At 37.9% G+C, this 18435-nt stretch overlaps 1 protein-coding gene across 1 annotated transcript in view; it reads right to left on the reverse strand.

Annotated features, from left to right (window-relative positions):
* The window catches only part of LOC103511773 (serine/threonine-protein kinase tousled-like 2), a gene marked incomplete in the record, with an annotated part of 95412 nt that overhangs the window by 11322 nt on the left and 65655 nt on the right, over window positions 1-18435 (reverse strand). The window contains 2 exon segments of the mRNA XM_026825439.1: window positions 1-273; window positions 2012-2102. Of these exon segments, the coding sequence (XP_026681240.1) occupies window positions 1-273; window positions 2012-2102 (364 nt within the window).

Here is an 18435-nt window from a genome sequence, read left to right on the forward strand (position 1 = left end):
GGGCGGGGAGCTGGGGGGTGGGCGGGAACATAGGGTAGCTAGGGGGGGAGGTAGCATGACGTAGCGGACTAGTAGTGGGGTGCTTAACAAAGTACTCGTTGATTTTCTTCGAATCGGCCAGGGGTCGGGCATTGCCCCCACCTCCCCCTTTCATTAGCGGACCGCCGACACTCATGTTGGCGTCGTCCCCTTTCCTTTTCCGTTTGCGCTCGGTGGGCCGTAGCTTTTCAGGCGTGCTCACTGATTCGACTTCCTTATCACTGTGAGAGGAACCTGGGGATGGAAACAAAAGAACAGACGTTAGTTTTGAAGACACCAGTCAATTGGTTAGAGCCGGAAGAAACAAACATCACATAGCCATGATGGAACATAAAGAAGAACAGTCAATTGGTTAGAGCCGGAAGAAACAAACATCACATAGCCATGATGGAACATAAAGAAGAAGAAGTTTTGAAGAGAGAACATCACTTATTTTTTACTTACTAACTTAATTATGCCCGAGGACAAAGGTTCAGCACAAAGAGTCATCACAAATTTTCACCCGTATTACTTTGATTATCCTTTTTAACTGCAAACCACTCGGGTGATTCCTGACGCATAAATTCGGAGTAGATAAAGTTCAAGCTTTGTGGGAATAAAGAATACTTGAAAGGAGAACGAGGGAGGGTAAAGGGGAGGAAAAGGGCGGATATACACAAAATGAATAAAAATATACTTCATGCTTCGAACTTCTGTTTAGTCCGAAATAACTTCATTTCGAGGAAAAGGGCGGATATACACAAAATGAATAAAAATATACTTCATGCTTCGAACTTCTGTTTAGTCCGAAATAACTTCATTTCTTTCTGTGCCGTGAACAAAACTATGTCACCTAGTCTATTCCACAATCTCCTCTACTTCTGCCCTGTAAAATATCTACTTCTGCTTCCGCAGCCCTTCGCTATCACCCTGCACTCTACTTCCTTACCCCTGTCTATTCCGCAGCCCACACTTTAGGGAGTGTGGTCAGCAGTGGGGTCCCTACCTTTACCTCCCACAGTTCACTTCTACCTGTTTCAACAAATCCTCTCACCCCTAGCAGCTATCACTTTTCTCCTTCCCCTCAATCTCTCCCACATCCTACGTATTACACGGTTTATAAGTTTATTATTGTTCCATCACGCCAAAGTATTTTGTGCCGTTCGACAGGCTCAATTTTCGGCACGCAACAACCCATCCATCAGGCTTGGTTTTTATTAGCTTATCGTACGTAACATGGCATAAATGCAGGCCAAATTTAGTACGGGTTAATATTCTTTTCATTATTTCGACTCGCTCCATTCTCCAGTTATTTGGGGAAACGAAAGCTCAGAGGGTGAAGGGATTGTTCTCAAGGGCATATCGGAAAATGGAATTCCCTGTTATTTTCAAGTCGAGAAAAATCATTGGTTTTAGGTACCGTTTTGGGACGGACGTGGGGTTAAGAAATTTTAAAGTCTCTGGTGACTCTCACTATCGGACCGGTTCCAAGTCATGAAAGTCCCATGATGGATTTTACCAATTACTTAATTAGAGATTTCACTAATGGGAGAATTTTCAATCATTCAAAAAGGAGTTTTTTTTTAATAACCCAAAAGGAGTTTTTAATTATTCAAAAAGGAATTTTTAGTGAACCAAAAGGAGGAGTTTTTAAAAACTCCTGTTAATAACCCAAAAGGAGTTTTTAATTATTCAAAAAGGAATTTTTAGTGAACCAAAAGGAGGAGTTTTTAAAAACTCCTGTTTTAGGTTTAACATTACACCTTCTCCTTGGTGAATGGAGGGCATTACAAAACATTGCCTGGTAATAATGGTGATTGAGAAATTAAATAATTAACTCCTGTTTGGATCATTAAAATCTCCTTATTGCATCATTAAAAATTCTCCCATTAGTGAAATCTCTCATTAAGTCATTGGTGAAATCTACCACCAAAGTTGTAAGTTATCTCGAAAAGGAATTAGCTAAAGCAAACCTGTGGGTGTGTAAACTTACCAGTGCTCATATTAGAGTCTTGACTATGAATAGGATGACCGGCATTCAGTCCAGACTGAGGAGCCATTTGTATTTGAGAGCCCGCTGACATCTGAAACACACAACAAAAGAAACGTTATCATTAGAGGACCAAATTTTAACAGACGAAAATCTCAGTTGAATATGAGTAATTTTTGAAATGTTATTTTATTTTAAAGGTGCATTACTTCAAAGGTGAATGTTATTGACGATGAAAAGTAAAATATTAATGAGACAATGCAAATATAGTTGTTCTATGTATATGTAAATCCAAACACAAAATTTTCTCGTTAAGTAGACAATTTCGGCAATAAAGATGAGGGAAAAAAAGGGTGTACGCAATAGGTGCGTACACCCTTTTTACTTTCTATTATTTCCATTGCACGAACACTGTAAGTCGTTGTACCAACACTGTAAGTCAATCTTTACACTCACCCAGTATTTATCAATTCCTTACTTTAACTCTCACATATGTATTCGTCGTCGACAAATTATTAGCCTACCGGTCAGTACACATACTTATTATTCATGGCTACTCAGTGCCTCTTTGCTTCTGTGCCAAGTTTCTCGCGCGACTCATTATTCTATTACGCTAAATATGATAAGAAGCGATTCAGCAAAACTCAGTGCCTCTTTGCTTCTGTGCCAAGTTTCTCGCGCGACTCATTATTCTATTACGCTAAATATGATAAGAAGCGATTCAGCAAAACGAAAATATTTGTCACTCTTCAACTACATACAAGCTAGTATTCCCCCCACGCTCTCGGTACAAGATTGTTTCTCCAATTCAATGATACTTTATTTTCCCCCACATTATTATGCAGTTAGCTAGTATTCCCCCCACGCTCTCGGTACAAGATTGTTTCTCCAATTCAATGATACTTTATTTTCCCCCACATTATTATGCAGTTCTTCTTCTTCTCTCCCTGACTTCCATTTCTCCTATTTTCAGGTTCGTATCATGTGCAAAAGTTTCAAGAGTACATTGCAGAGGAGAAACTTTTGCCTGATGTTATTTGCCTCGCGATTATTATTATTTAATGAACACCACCTTTATCCTGTGGATAATAAGCGTAGGCTTCCCCAGCCAGCATTTCTTCGTATCTACGTAGGTACCTCCTGAAAATCCTCCAGTCCCCCCCACCCACTTCTCCCCCCCTTTAAATCCCCGCAGAGAAGAAAAAATCTCCTTTGCGCCGGCTTTTCATATGCTGCATTGCATTTGGCATTCTTGCTAGACGAAAAAAAAGTACCATTATTTTTTACTCATACTTTCTGTTGAATGTGTAATAAACAGAAACCGGAAAAAGGTAAAACAGTGCCCCCCGATTCTTAAATGTTTTATTTTGCTAAGTTTTGAAAAAATAAATGCCATATTTTCCCAAAATAAGTGCCATATTGCCATGTTTTTTAGTGCCCTTTCTATCTTGATCAAAAGTACTCTCGAGACATCATTTGGATAGGTACTTTAGGAGAAAAAAAAATGGCAAATTCAAACTCGTGCCTCTCAAACCAAGGACGTTCAACAAGAAATCCGATAATGTGGCCACATATAAATTCTAGGTTGACGAAGTTCACATGGTACTTTTTTCCCGTTTGGCACAGATTAAATTGTCCCAAATTTTTTGTGTATTAAACTTCGAAATTGAAATGCACCAATAGATTTTATGTATTATTTGGCATCAAAGATCATTTGAATAGGTACTTTAGGAGAAAAAAAAAATGGCAAATTTAAACTCGTGCCTCTCAAACCAAGGACGTTCAACAAGAAATCCGATGCCCTCAGAACCAAAATAACATGTGGCAACACTGTACAGCCGGGTCATTTGGATAGGTACTTTAGGAGAAAAAAAAATGGCAAATTCAAACTCGTGCCTCTCAAACCAAGGACGTTCAACAAGAAATCCGATGCCCTCAGAACCAAAATAACATGTGGCAACACTGTACAGCCGGCATCAGTACACGAAGCGAGATATACCCAATAGAGTAGAGCTATAATAATAATCATTGAAAGTACCGGTTGTATGGCACGATACACACTAGTAGACTAGAAGTCACAGAACCAGTCGCTCCAATGTATGAAGGTCGCAGACCTTATCTCTCTCTCCTACTCCTCAGGTCTTCAGCGCAGCCAGCGTCGAGATCTCCGACGTAATTTTGCTGCAAGCAGAATGATCGTAACGTGCTTGTTGTGCTAGTAGTAAAGAATTCTTTCACTTCGGAGAGGTTCGAGTTGCCTTGCCATGTGCTCGATGGAGAACAGAGCACTGCACTCTACCACTCTATTCAGTATTCAGAGTATTGAGGGCCATCGACCAGCTATAACAACCTGGGACCTGGGCATAATGATACCGGCAGACCACATTCTCCTGTTCTCGCTGTGTGCCACCAGTTTGGCACTTCTCTTGTGAGATGGAGAAGTTGGACTTCTAATATAGACTGACGCTGCGCTGACGGGAGAACTTTACGGATTTTAAATTATACTGAGGACTTCACAGATTTCATATGAGAACTTTCTTCAGTTTTATTCACTTATTTTAGAACTTCAATAGGTATTGACATTTGCACTTGTAGACATTTTTAACCATCCAGCAATACATTCTCACAATCATCAACAATCCAGCATACAGCAATGTCGGCACAGATAAACGTCACGAGAAATACTAGGTCATAGGAGTGCAAAAAAGTACGGAAAAGATTATGCAGTTGAGAGCAACACCAACAGAAAAACACTGAGGTATTGTCGATTGTCAAGACATCACTATGGTCGGATGCCTAATTCCTGTGGAATTGCATTTTATTAATAGAACGAACCGAACACCTTGGGAGCGGTTTTGTTTACAAACACGGGCGGGAGCGGGGGCCATGTTGCCGGTTTCAATTGAAATATCGATTTCAGAAAATGTATCCTCTGAACTTTGGCAACATTGTATTCTACATAAGTTCAGTAGAAGGCCAATCGAGTGCAGATAGGATTGTTGTCAAGATAGAGAAGTGTACAAGTTCCACGTAGCATATCTAGTTGTCTGATACAGTGATACACTGATAATGATAACATTCATATACAGGGTGTTCGTTATGTTTCTTTCAATTTCTCCGTTTTCGTTTGACTTCCAGGATTATTGATAGTTACATTCAACATCCTGGCAAACACATTAAAAAGTATACTTTGCTTTTGGGTACTTTAATAACTCTCCTTCAACATGCTGGCATAATTAATGAGAATGGAAAACCCTCTGCAGTCAGTGTGTGAGGGGTTTAAAGGTAAGACTTTTGGATTATACCCAAAGCTCATCGGGGATAGGAAACTAGAACGCATCATAATCTATTTGAACAAATCCTTTACATTCCACATTATTGTAAAATTTTAATTCCACATTTTTTGTAAAATTTTAAATTTGAAGCAATACTCGTGGAGATGAACTTCAATGGTTCTAGACCATCCTGTATAAAAATCCAGTTCCTCTGGAAAACGTTCAGTGTGATTAGGACGGATAGGCTGAGCGCCTACAGGCGAAGTGATAAGTAGAGATCTAGCTAGTCCTGTCTGGCCCATCAATTTAAATTTGAAGCAATACTCGTGGAGATGAACTTCAATGGTTCGAGACCATCCTGTATAAAAATCCAGTTCCTCTGGAAACGTTCAGTGTGATTAGGACGGATAGGCTGAGCGCCTACAGGCGAAGTGATAAGTAGAGATCTAGCTAGTCCTGTCTGGCCCATCATAGATATAACGCAGTAGACCAGGGAATTAGAGAATGAACCCGTCACCATGTCAAAAGTATGCAAGGGATTCGGATTATTCGCAAACACAGATTGATTACCTATCTTAGGAGTCTTTGATTTTCTTGTAGAGCAATCTCATAGTCAAACTACATCATAATAATAATAATAGACTCTTGAGTGGAAGGTAACCACTAGGCGAGGTTAACAGCGGAGGTGTTTTCTACCACCTAACCCTTAGAGCTCCGTTATTATGTGGTCAAAATCTCAAATAAATGAGGATAAAATTCCATCGTTCAAAAGGAATGAAAATTCCCAGCACATAAATATATCATGTAGAGACCAAGTTAATTTGTCAGACTGATTGAAAATTTATAAGCTTGTGATTCATGCTAGTTTTGCACTGTTATTAGATTTTTTTTTTTCTTTAAAGGTCATTTTCCATTTATATTTGAAGATTTTGAAGGTAAAAGAGCGAATGCTTTATCGGACACAGCCTACATACGTTAGATTTTTTTCTTTAAAGGTCATTTTCCATTTATATTTGAAGATTTTGAAGGTAAAAGAGCGAATGCTTTATCGGACACAGCCTACATACAATGAAAAGTCTTCTATGTACCTAGTTGTAGGTACATATGGTGAATAACTTACCTATTGGACTTTTTTCGATATGAGGGATTCAATTAAAATAAAACCAGTTCCTTACACCTTTAAAGGTCATTTTCCATTTATATTTGAAGATTTTGAAGGTAAAAGAGCGAATGCTTTATCGGACACAGCCTACATACAATGAAAAGTCTTCTATGTAGTTGTAGGTACATGGTGAATAACTTACCTATTGGACTTTTTTCGATATGAGGGATTCAATTAAAATAAAACCAGTTCCTTACACCAACACCAGGTTAGTTCCTTTGTTAGAGAACAATTTCTCTTTTTATAAACAAGCGCCAAAATAAAGAGTGTTGTACCAGCTGTATCAAGGTGCTTTATTCTACCATGGGTATTGGGTAGCTGTATTAATGGTAGGTAGTTACTATTGTTCTGTCATTTCCTCGTCTATTTAATCTGGATAATGTAGATACATATTCTTCAGATATTTTGATGAGTGCTATCTCCCCATTAAGTAAAGGTTGACAATATTGCTCAGGTCCAAATTTCTTTATTCAATTAAAAATGTCCATAAACATTTGGACTGGCTCATTTAGTGATCCTACCCCAGATTGTTGTCATTCAATGGGGCAATGGTGCAAGAGTGTTGAGAACATTATCCAGTAGGTATATTAAGTAAAGGTTGACAGGTCCAAATTTCTTTATTCAATTAAAAATGTCCATAAACATTTGAACTGGCTCATTTAGTGATCCTACCCCAGATTGTTGTCATTCAATGGGGCAATGGTGCAAGAGTGTTGAGAACATTATCCAGTAGGTATGATAAAAAAAAAAAAAGCAACAATAATGAAAATCACAGTTTACAATGTAAAATAAATAAATATGCTCTTTGTTTTCACCATTTTAGGGATATCTTTCTCAATTATGGAAAACTATCAAACTTTGAGAACCTCTGTTGAATGAAATTAGCGGGATCACCTCATATATGTGTTTGGTTAGAGGGTTTCAGGTGAACGCATACAGTCTTGGTCTTGAGTTGAGCTACATTACACAGAATGTAAAATAAATAAATATGCTCTCTGTTTTCACCATTTTAGGGATATCTTTCTCAATTATGGAAAACTGTCAAACTTTGAGAACCTCTGTTGAATGAAAATAGCGGGATCACCTCATATATGTGTTTGGTTAGAGGGTTTCAGGTGAACGCATACAGTCTTGGTCTTGAGTTGAGCTACATTACACAGGAAATATTCAGAAAAGGGGGGCAGATGTTGTGCACGTCTTCACATAAAAAGAAAGGGATGAAAGAAATGTCTTGAATAAAATCACATCTGAATATTCTGAATCATCTGACGCTATGCGCAGTGTACAAGGTTAATAATGTTGCCATCCATAGGCCATATCAAATTATTTATTGCATTAATATGAAGCTCTGTAGATATTTTCAAAATACCTATACCTACAAGTTTTATACCCTTTTCTTCAACAATCTCTGTTGAAGATGTTGTTGATGACCACATTACAATTAATATGAAGTAGATATTTTCAAAATACCTATACCTACAAGTTTTATACCCTTTTCTTCAACAATCTCTGTTGAAGATGTTGTTGATGACCTCATTAGCAAATGCAACAATTTCAGAGAAAAATAAATCCATACCAATGTACATCTGTAAAGTACGATCCTAAGAATCCATGTTTTTCCTCGTACCTCTTCACATTCTCACTGCCAATTATAATATCGGACGAAGATACTTCGCAATGCATTGTGGACCGTCTCCTCGTGTAGACACATTTCATATCGCTATTAAAAACATGTAGACTTATAGTAGGCTTCCAATACAGATAGGTATACATATTGGCTTAGAAAATAATAATAATAAACATTAAATATGTGAGAAGACATTGAGTTCATTGCTCCGAAAGTTCAAAACTAGATTTCAAATCGGTTAGAAAGAAATTCTCCTGGACATTAGCAAATGCAACAATTTTCAGAGAAAAATAAATCCATATCAATGTAGGTAAATCTGTAAAGTACGATCCTCAGAATCCTTGTTTTTCCTCGTACCTCTTCACATTCTCACTGCCAATTATAATATCGGACGAAGATACTTCGCAATGCATTGTGGACCGTCTCCTCGCTACACACATTTCATATCGCTATTAAAAACATGTAGACTTATAGTAGGCTTCCAATACAGATAGGTATACATACTATACATATTGGCTTAGAAAATAATAATAATAAAAAAAAAACATTAAATATGTGAGAAGACATTGAGTTCATTGCTCCGAAAGTTCAAAACTAGATTTCAAATCGGTTAGAAAGAAATTCTCCTGGGATCTTCAGATCATTATTTTTTCTATCTAAATGTATTCAATTGAAATCACCTGAGCTTGAAAAGATTTCTCTTTCTTACTGAGACAACTTCATACATCCTAACCCAACACTTGAGTATTTTTGCTTATTAATTTCGATAATTTGTGTTGCCAATCAGCAGATATTTATTGACCCTATTTATAATCTTATGGATACCTTTCCATTTTCATACTTTGGATTCCCGAGTTCTGAGGAAAAAGGTTCATGATTACATATAAAATTCTTTGACTTAAAGCTGCCCATGCTGTCATATCTAATTTAGCAATTTGTGTGTTGTTCTTTATTAATCTAGTTTCACGTCCAACACGTTTTAGTACATACATGGTATTTGTAATTGGGTATAAACTCCGCCAATCAGCAGATATTTATTGACCCTATTTATAATCTTATGGATACCTTTCCATTTCCATACTTTGGATTCACGAGTTCTGAGGAAAAAGGTTCATGATTACATATAAAATTCTTTGACTTAAAGCTGCCAATGCTGTCATATCTAATTTGGCAATTTGTGTGTTGTTCTTTATTAATCTAGTTTCACGTCCAACACGTTTTAGTACATACATGGTATTTGTAATTGGGTATAAACTCCATAATATACACTTACACCATTGCAACCGAATTGTTAGGGCATTTGTGTAGGAGTGGGGCCCGGATTCACAACACATCATACGAGTATTACAACACTGTACACCCGCCACTGATGAAGGTCGTATCAAGCTCTGAATTATGCCATCCAGAACCTTCCCTAAGCCCTCTTGATCCCCCTCTGTTTTCATACTTTGCTTTCCTTCCTTTCTCTGCTTTTTCTCTTCGCTCTTCTCTTGTCATATCCTTCACTTAACTCCTCTTTACTTCTCTTCAAGTTTATTATGTCTCTTCAGTCTTCTAGTCGTGTCTTTTTCGTCAAGTATGCAATATACATGTACACATTACGTGCTTCAAGAGAGGACATCAAGGAAAAATTGATTGAAATATGTAGGTGTATTGTGAGCGTGCACTTGTTTTACCTCGAAAATAATACATCTCTGGGTGTTTTTGTAAAGACTTTATATAAATGTTGTAAAATGGAACGTCGATATAGATACAATGTCTTTTTCGTCAAGTATGCAATATACATGTACACATTACGTGCTTTCAAGAGAGGACATCAAGGAAAAATTGATTGAAATATGTGGGCGTGCACTTGTTTTACCTCGAAAATAATACATCTCTGGATTTTTATAAAGACTTCATATAAATGTTGTAAAATGGAACGTCGATATAGATACATACCAATAAGGTAAACACTGTGACTCAAATTAAATTCCACGCCATAATGTGGCATCAGTTATCCTCAAAACGATCTATCTGTTTTCTATCCGCACCATTTACTTTTTTATCATGTTGAGATGATCGGCGAGGTAAAACACAGTCAATGTAACTGTACACGTCATTCCAGATTTCGGTTCACCAGTGCAATCTAGACACTGTGGCTCAAATTAAATTCCACGCCATAATGTGGCATCAGTTATCCTCAAAACGATCTATCTGTTTTCTATCCGAACCATTTACTTTCTTATCATGTTGAGATGATCGGCGAGGTAAAACACAGTCAATGTAACTGTACACGTCATTCCAGATTTCGGTTCACCAGTGCAATCTAGTCTTCCTTTCTCTGCTTTTTCTCTTCGCTCTTCTCTTGTCATATCCTTCACTTAACTCCTCTTCAAGTTTACTATGTCTCTTCAGTCTTCTAGTCATGTCTTTTTCGTCAAGTATGCAATATACATGTACACATTACATGCTTTCAAGAGAGGACATCAAGGAAAAATTGATTGAAATATGTAGGTGTATTGTGAGCGTGCATTTGTTTTACCTCGAAAATAATACATCTCTGGGTGTTTTTGTAAAGACTTTATATAAATGTTGTAAAATGGAACGTCGATATAGATACATACCAATAAGGTAACTGTGGCTCAAATTAAATTCCACTCCATAATGTGGCATCAGTTATCCTCAAAACGATCTATCTGTTTTCTATCCGAACCATTTACTTTCTTATCATGTTGAGATGATCGGCGCCAATAGGTATTGACATTTGCACTTGTAGACATTTTTAACCATCCAGCAATACATTCTCACAACCATCAACAATCCAGCACACAGCAATGTCGGCACAGATAAACGTCACGAGAAATACTAGGTCATAGGAGTGCAAAAAAGTACGGAAAAGCGTATCAACACGAAGGGTAGGTACAAACCGACACAATCTTGTTTGGAAAATCAATTGGTGTAACGTTACACTTCCACTCCAAGCTCAAAAGGCTCAGAGCTGTAATGAAAATAAACCCCACGCGTTCTCCCACCTTCAAATCCCTTTACCTTCATTCTCCTCGTCCACTTGTTTCTTCATCCCATCCACCCCACTACTGTCTCGTCTCCTCATTTAGTCATATCAGAGTATAACGCGCTTCGATCTGCTTCCACCTCTTTTCTCTTTTTCTCGTGAAAGAAAAATCCCACGACATTCCTTTTTCATTCTTGGGAAGAAAAAAAAAATCGTCATGGAAGGTTCTTTTTTCCAGAATGTTTGGGTTCTTTCGTTTAGAAGGTCTTTATTTTCAGTTCAACTGGTACGTAGACAGAGTAGACAGCTAGACACAATCCCTATTTCCATGACCTACTCTGAAATGTGTATTATTGGTGACCTATTCTCAAATTCATGGTGAGGTCAAGACGGAATGAATCAAGCTCAGAATTTACAGTGCAAAGTAGACGCCAAGGAAAAACGAAAACGCAAAAAAGCAGATATATGTAGATACCGTGAGATATGTAAGTTTGCAGGGGATAAAATATGTACGTATACAAAATAACACACCGTCACGTCCACGCCACTCTCATACAAAAAAAGCTCCCAACATTTGTAAAGGCACGAGCATTTTCCATGAGATGAGAGAGCTACTAGCCTTGTGCTCTCTTCTTGATCAATATGCTTTAGAACGAGACTCTTTTTTTTTATATCTTTTGTATTCTCTATCATAATGCCAGGGAGCGATGGCGGTAAATATAGCATTATAGCACATACGCCACAAGTATGTGACGCGCGAAGAGCGAGATTTCATTTTGGAGAATCCAGACTTTCAACGCTTTGGTAGTGACTTTTCACGTTAAATTCTCTACAATTGAGGAGTTATACTCGTATTATTGTCCTCGACAGATATTCGGTCCCTGCCAGTCCAATTAAGGCGTTCATGAAAGGTTTGATATGTCATATACTTACTGCTATGGTCTTTCTCTTCTCTTACGCATTTTCCGTCTTCATTGAACACATTTTTAGTTTCCTCGTCTCGTCGACTTTTCAGCATAAATTTAAATAGGGTACGTACGCTATTCTTGACATGAATAAATTAAAATCAATACGACAGTGCTGCCTAAAGTCCAAAGTACATGGTAAATATTTCTCCACCATCAAAAGTCCTTCCTTTAGGAAATTCATATACATACATAGTTACCTACTAGTTACACTTGAAATATTGCATCTTCAGTGTGCTAATTTTAGAGAAGCGAAAAACCCCGCACACCCTCCAACATAGTTACCTACTAGTTACACTTGAAATATTGCATCTTCAGTGTGCTAATTTTAGAGAAGCGAAAAACCCCGCACACCCTCCAACCCACACCATTCTTCGCCTTGGGAAAGCTCATGCACATGCATAAAATGACGATCGATTTTCAAGAAGATCTTTGAATTTACCACAGACAAATGCCCTGGGTTTATAGTGGGTTTATATAAAGTGGGTTTATAAAAAATCTAGTCCAACTTTCGAAGATCTTTGAATTTACCACAGACAAATGCCCTGGGTTTATAGTGGGTTTATAAAAAATCTAACAATTTGTCCAACTTTTTACACGCTCTACGACAAACTCAAAGGGGAGCAGAGCAGAAAGGCTGTAAGGAACGCCCGATATTGGGGATTTCCCTTACACCAACACCAGGTTAGTTCCTTTGTTAGAGAACAATTTCTCTTTTTATAAACAAGCGCCAAAATAAAGAGTGTTGTACCAGCTGTACCAAGGTGCTTTATTCTACCATGGGTATTGGGTAGCTGTATTAATGGTAGGTATTTACTATTGTTCTGTCATTTCCTCGTCTATTTAATACTTCCTCAGTCGTCGGATTAGTACAAGAGATGAGTCCGTGTATTTTATAGGTTTTTTAAAGGATCAGTGTGGTTAGTGGATGTGCGGAATTTACAGGAGCTGAGACTCTACGTGAGAACCGAGCAATTCACGAAGGATAAGTCAGCTCGAGGAAAAATTTAGGACACGCTAAAGAAGAAGGGGAAGTCGAATATTTCGCCTGCTTCAAGGAGGAGAAAAACCTGCGAGAGTATTGAGGAGGCACATTTATGATTCTTTTGAACTAATGTGGTGTAAATGACCTCTCGACACATACTTGAAATCTCGGGTTTTCAGCGAGGGCAATAGGATGGAAAGGAAATGCAAGCAACAATCGGTCGTGATTTTATTAATACTGGACGATGAAAATCAAGAATACACCATTATTTTTTAAAGGATCAGTGTGGTTAGTGGATGTGCGGAATTTACAGGAGCTGAGACTCTCTACGTGAGAACCGAGCAATTGACGAAGGATAAGTCAGCTCGAGGAAAAATTTAGGACACGCTAAAGAAGAAGGGGAAGTCGAATATTTCGCCTGCTTCAAGGAGGAGAACTAATCATTTGTCCAACTTTTACACGCTCTACGACAAACTCAAAGGGGAGCAGAGCAGAAAGGCTGTAAGGAACGCCCGATATTGGGGATTTCTAACTTCCTCAGATCATTTGTCCAACTTTTTACACGCTCTACGACAAACTCAAAGGGGAGCAGAGCAGAAAGGCTGTAAGGAAAGCCCGATATTGGGGATTTCTAACTTCCTCAGTCGTCGGATTAGTACAAGAGATGAGTCCGTGTATTTTATAGGTTCTCGGGTTTTCAGCGAGGGCAATAGGATGGAAAGGAAATGCAAGCAACAATCGGTCGTGATTTTATTAATACTGGACGATGAAAATCAAGAATACACCATTATTTTTTAAAGGATCAGTGTGGTTAGTGGATGTGCGGAATTTACAGGAGCTGAGACTCTCTACGTGAGAACCGAGCAATTGACGAAGGATAAGTCAGCTCGGGGAAAAATTTAGGACACGCTAAAGAAGAAGGGGAAGTCGAATATTTCGCCTGCTTCAAGGAGGAGAAAAAGAAAACAAAGATTTTGAACTTTTTGTCCCCTTTCTCTCAGTTTCTTTTTTTAACAAAGATTGAATAAAAAGGTTGAAATGATTGCAGACTTGGCAACATGGTGCGGATAAGAAAGAGCGCTAAAGGGAGAGAGAAAATTGAGAAGAAAACAAAGGAGAAAAGAAAAAGGGGGAGGGGAGATGGAAATTAATGTTATTACAGTGGAAGAGCATTATGTATCCTGTTTCGTGCTGACTTGGCGCTAACAGCTAATGTTTAGAATCTTGTCTCTATGAATAAATTCAGCATCAACTTTGCTGATAGGGAAATTCGTACATCCAAAATGATCGGTTGTCAATGAAATTATGAGTCATGGTTGGGTTCAACAGGTAAAGTCATTAGTCTCGGTTCCACTCCGTTTTAAAATAACTATACAATGGCGCATTTGCTTGACCAATCTCCAAACTCCAAGGAAATTTTTTTGACTTACCGTTGAAGGAGTGTGTTGTGCGTGTAAAATAGTCAACATAGTTATATCCGCTCAATTCAACAGCAAGCTTCATGTACTTACCTGAAATCAATAAAAATAAAAATCTAAGGTTAAAAAAATAGACCGAACAGAAAGCAGCAAGTAGCATGAGAAAGAGGATATACTGTAAACTTGGAAAATGTTAAACTGAAAACCACTGTACCCAAAATTATTGAAGGCATTTGCGAACCCCTGAGAAAAAAGATTGGTATGTCAAGTTTTGGACTCTTTGTATAGGTACATGAACATGAGTTTCTAGATGAGATATTTAGTTAGATCTAGTTCGGTCATCGGTCACATAGGAAGGTTAAAGTGTTTCTGTAGAGCAGGGGTCGGCAATCCTTTCAATGCACGGGCGCAAATCTGTTCAGGCCCTGTAGCCTGAGAAAAAAGATTGGTATGTCAAGTTTTGGACTCTTTGTATAGGTACATTAACATGAGTTTCTAGATGAGATATTTAGTTAGATCTAGTTCGGTCATCAGTCACATAGGAAGGTTAAAGTGTTTCTGTAGAGCAGGGGTCGGCAATCCTTTCAATGCACGGGCGCAAATCTGTTCAGGCCCTGTAGCTCGGGGGTCATCAATGCGGGTTTGCCGACCCCTGCTGTAGAGTGTAGAGCCAATTGAAGAATATCCTGGGAGCTGTCTCTATAATGCTCTATAGTCTATACTCCATAACCTATATGAATAATTTTCAAGATCCACATCATCTATATCTATCCGAGATATCCAAACCTACTTATGTTTTTTGTTGTGAGATGAGGTGAAATATGTAGCCAGTAAAATCGTGTTAGGCCATCATTCAGCTGATCATTACACAACTTCCTTTCAAAACTAATTCTGTGTACAGTTTCTTTCTTCTATGATTCTATTCTCTTCAGTCCATTCCAAGCAGCTCGAAGCTCGTTACTTTTATTTTGCCATATTAAACTTCTTCTTCTTCTTCTCTCCCTGACTTCAATTTCTCCTATTTTCAGGTTCGTATCATGTGCAAAAGTTTCAAGAGTACATTGCAGAGGAGAAACTTTTGCCTGATGTTATTTGCCTCTAGTACATCTCGCGTACTAACTGTGGACTGCTCCAAGCAGCTCGAAGCTCGTTGCTTTTATTTTGCCATATTAAACTTCTTCTTCTTCTCTCCCTGACTTCCATTTCTCCTATTTTCAGGTTCGTATCATGTGCAAAAGTTTCAAGAGTACATTGCAGAGGAGAAACTTTTGCCTGATGTTATTTGCCTCGCGATTATTATTATTATTTAATGAACACCACCTTTATCCTGTGGATAATAAGCGTAGGCTTCCCCAGCCAGCATTTCTTCGTATCTACGTAGGTATGTTTCATTTTCCTACGAAAAGAAGGCTTCAACAGTTTCCTTCCAAGTTGGTGTCATTGGATTGACCTTTAATGTTGAAAACAATTTTCTCTTTAGATTAATAATAAAAATAGCGTCATATCGAGAAATCATTAGCTTTTGTTTAAAGAAAAATCGAATGGAGGGGCTCGCCTCCCTAGAGACTCCGAAAATTTCGAAGTGATGTTAGTGAAGATCTTTTTCTTTTTACTTTTTTATCAGGAACAAACCACAATTATTTGACTCTTCATTTCTGCATATAGCAAATTCTTTTTACTTTTTTATCAGGAACAAACCACAATTATTTGACTCTTCATTTCTGCATATAGCAAATTTAAAGAAAAATCGAATGGAGGGGCTCGCCTCCCTAGAGACTCCGAAAATTTCGAAATGATGTTAGTGAAGATCTTTTTTCTTTTTACTTTTTTATCAGGAACAAACCACAATTATTTGACTCTTCATTTCTGCATATAGCAAATTTGTAAATTGTACGTTCTCTAGCTAGTACCTCTTGTATTGAAAGTTACAAGCAAGTAGATACCTGGCGTGGTTTGACTATCGTATTTCTTCTGGAAACTCTGGGTCATCAGTTGTGCTTTGATCATTGAACCAGTCTTCACTCAGAGGTTAAAACTGTAAACATTCTAATTATCTTTAGCTCTCTACTTTTTTATACATCAAACTACATTCTGAGAGACCGAGTTGGTACTTGATATTGTGTATTATGCCCTGAAACCAGTTTTGTATATCCATTCCAATATATCCAAGAGAATGGTTAAATAAGGCACACAAAGCTTTCGAAGTGACTCTTAGTATTAAAACTTGTTTTTTTTTTTTTTTGGCATTGCAGCTTCTGTGAGCTTTTTCAAGAGTCAAGACTAATTCATAATAATATAAGTTCGTGATTATTTTGTTAACTTTGAAAATGTGGCCACATATAAATTCTAGGTTGACGAAGTTCACATGGTACTTTTTTCCCGTTTGGCACAAATTAAATTGTCCCAAATTTTTTGTGTATTAAACTTCGAAATTGAAATGCACCAATAGATTTTATGTATTATTTGGCATCAAAGTATCAATTCACCATTTTGATATCCATGAACTTGTAGGCAGTGTTGTGAAAATCGCCCCCTTTTCGTTTAAATATGAGTAGGTACTTTCAGTATTCTATTGCTATTCGATATAACGTTAGTGCAATCAGTTTACTCCCCTTACATACTGACGTCAGCTAAGAATAGACTTCTCGTCCACTTGTTTCTTCATCCCATCCACCCCACTACTGTCTCGTCTCCTCATTTAGTCATATCAAAGTATAACGCGCTTCGATCTGCTTCCACCTCTTTTCTCTTTTTCTCGTGAAAGAAAAATCCCACGACATCATTCTTGGGAAGAAAAAAAAAAAATCGTCATGGAAGGTTCTTTTTTCCAGAATGTTTGGGTTCTTTCGTTTAGAAAGTCAAGTGTTTTTATTTTCAGTTCAACTGGTACGTAGACAGAGTAGACAGCTAGACACAATCCCTATTTCCATGACCTACTCTGAAATGTGTATTATTCTTTTCTCTTTTTCTCGTGAAAGAAAAATCCCACGACATTCCTTTTTCATTCTTGGGAAGAAAAAAAATCGTCATGGAAGGTTCTTTTTTCCAGAATGTTTGGGTTCTTTCGTTTAGAAGGTCTTCATTTTCAGTTCAACTGGTACGTAGACAGAGTAGACAGCTAGACACAATCCCTATTTCCATGACCTACTCTGAAATGTGTATTATTGGTGACCTATTCTGAAATTCATGGTGAGGTCAAGACGGAATTAATCAAGCTCAGAATTTACAGTGCAAAGTAGACGCCAAGGAAAAACGAAAACGCAAAAAAGCAGATATATGTAGATACCGTGAGATATGAATCAAGCTCAGAATTTACAGTGCAAAGTAGACGCCAAGGAAAAACGAAAACGCAAAAAAAGCAGATATATGTAGATACCGTGAGATATGTAAGTTTGCAGGGGATAAAATATGTACGTATACAAAATAACACACCGTCACGTCCACGCCACTCTCATACAAAAAAAGCTCCCAACATTTGTAAAGGCACGAGCATTTTCCATGAGATGAGAGAGCTACTAGCCTTGTGTTCTCTTCTTGATCAATATGCTTTAGAACGAGGCTCTTTTTTTATATCTTTTGTATTCTCTATCATAATGCCAGGGAGCGGTGGCGGTAAATATAGCATTATAGCATAGCACATACGCCACAAGTATGTGACGCGCGAAGAGCGAGATTTCATTTTGGAGAATCCAGACTTTCAACGCTTTGGTAGTGACTTTTTATATCTTTTGTATTCTCTATCATAATGCCAGGGAGCGATGGCGGTAAATATAGCATTATAGCACATACGCCACAAGTATGTGACGCGCGAAGAGCGAGATTTCATTTTGGAGAATCCAGACTTTCAATATCTTTTGTATTCTCTATCATAATGCCAGGGAGCGGTGGCGGTAAATATAGCATTATAGCACATACGCCACAAGTATGTGACGCGCGAAGAGCGAGATTTCATTTTGGAGAATCCAGACTTTCAACGCTTTGGTAGTGACTTTTCACGTTA

This window comes from Diaphorina citri, unplaced genomic scaffold, assembly GCF_000475195.1.
Source record: "Diaphorina citri unplaced genomic scaffold, Diaci psyllid genome assembly version 1.1 scaffold750, whole genome shotgun sequence".
NCBI lineage: Eukaryota > Metazoa > Arthropoda > Insecta > Hemiptera > Psyllidae > Diaphorina > Diaphorina citri.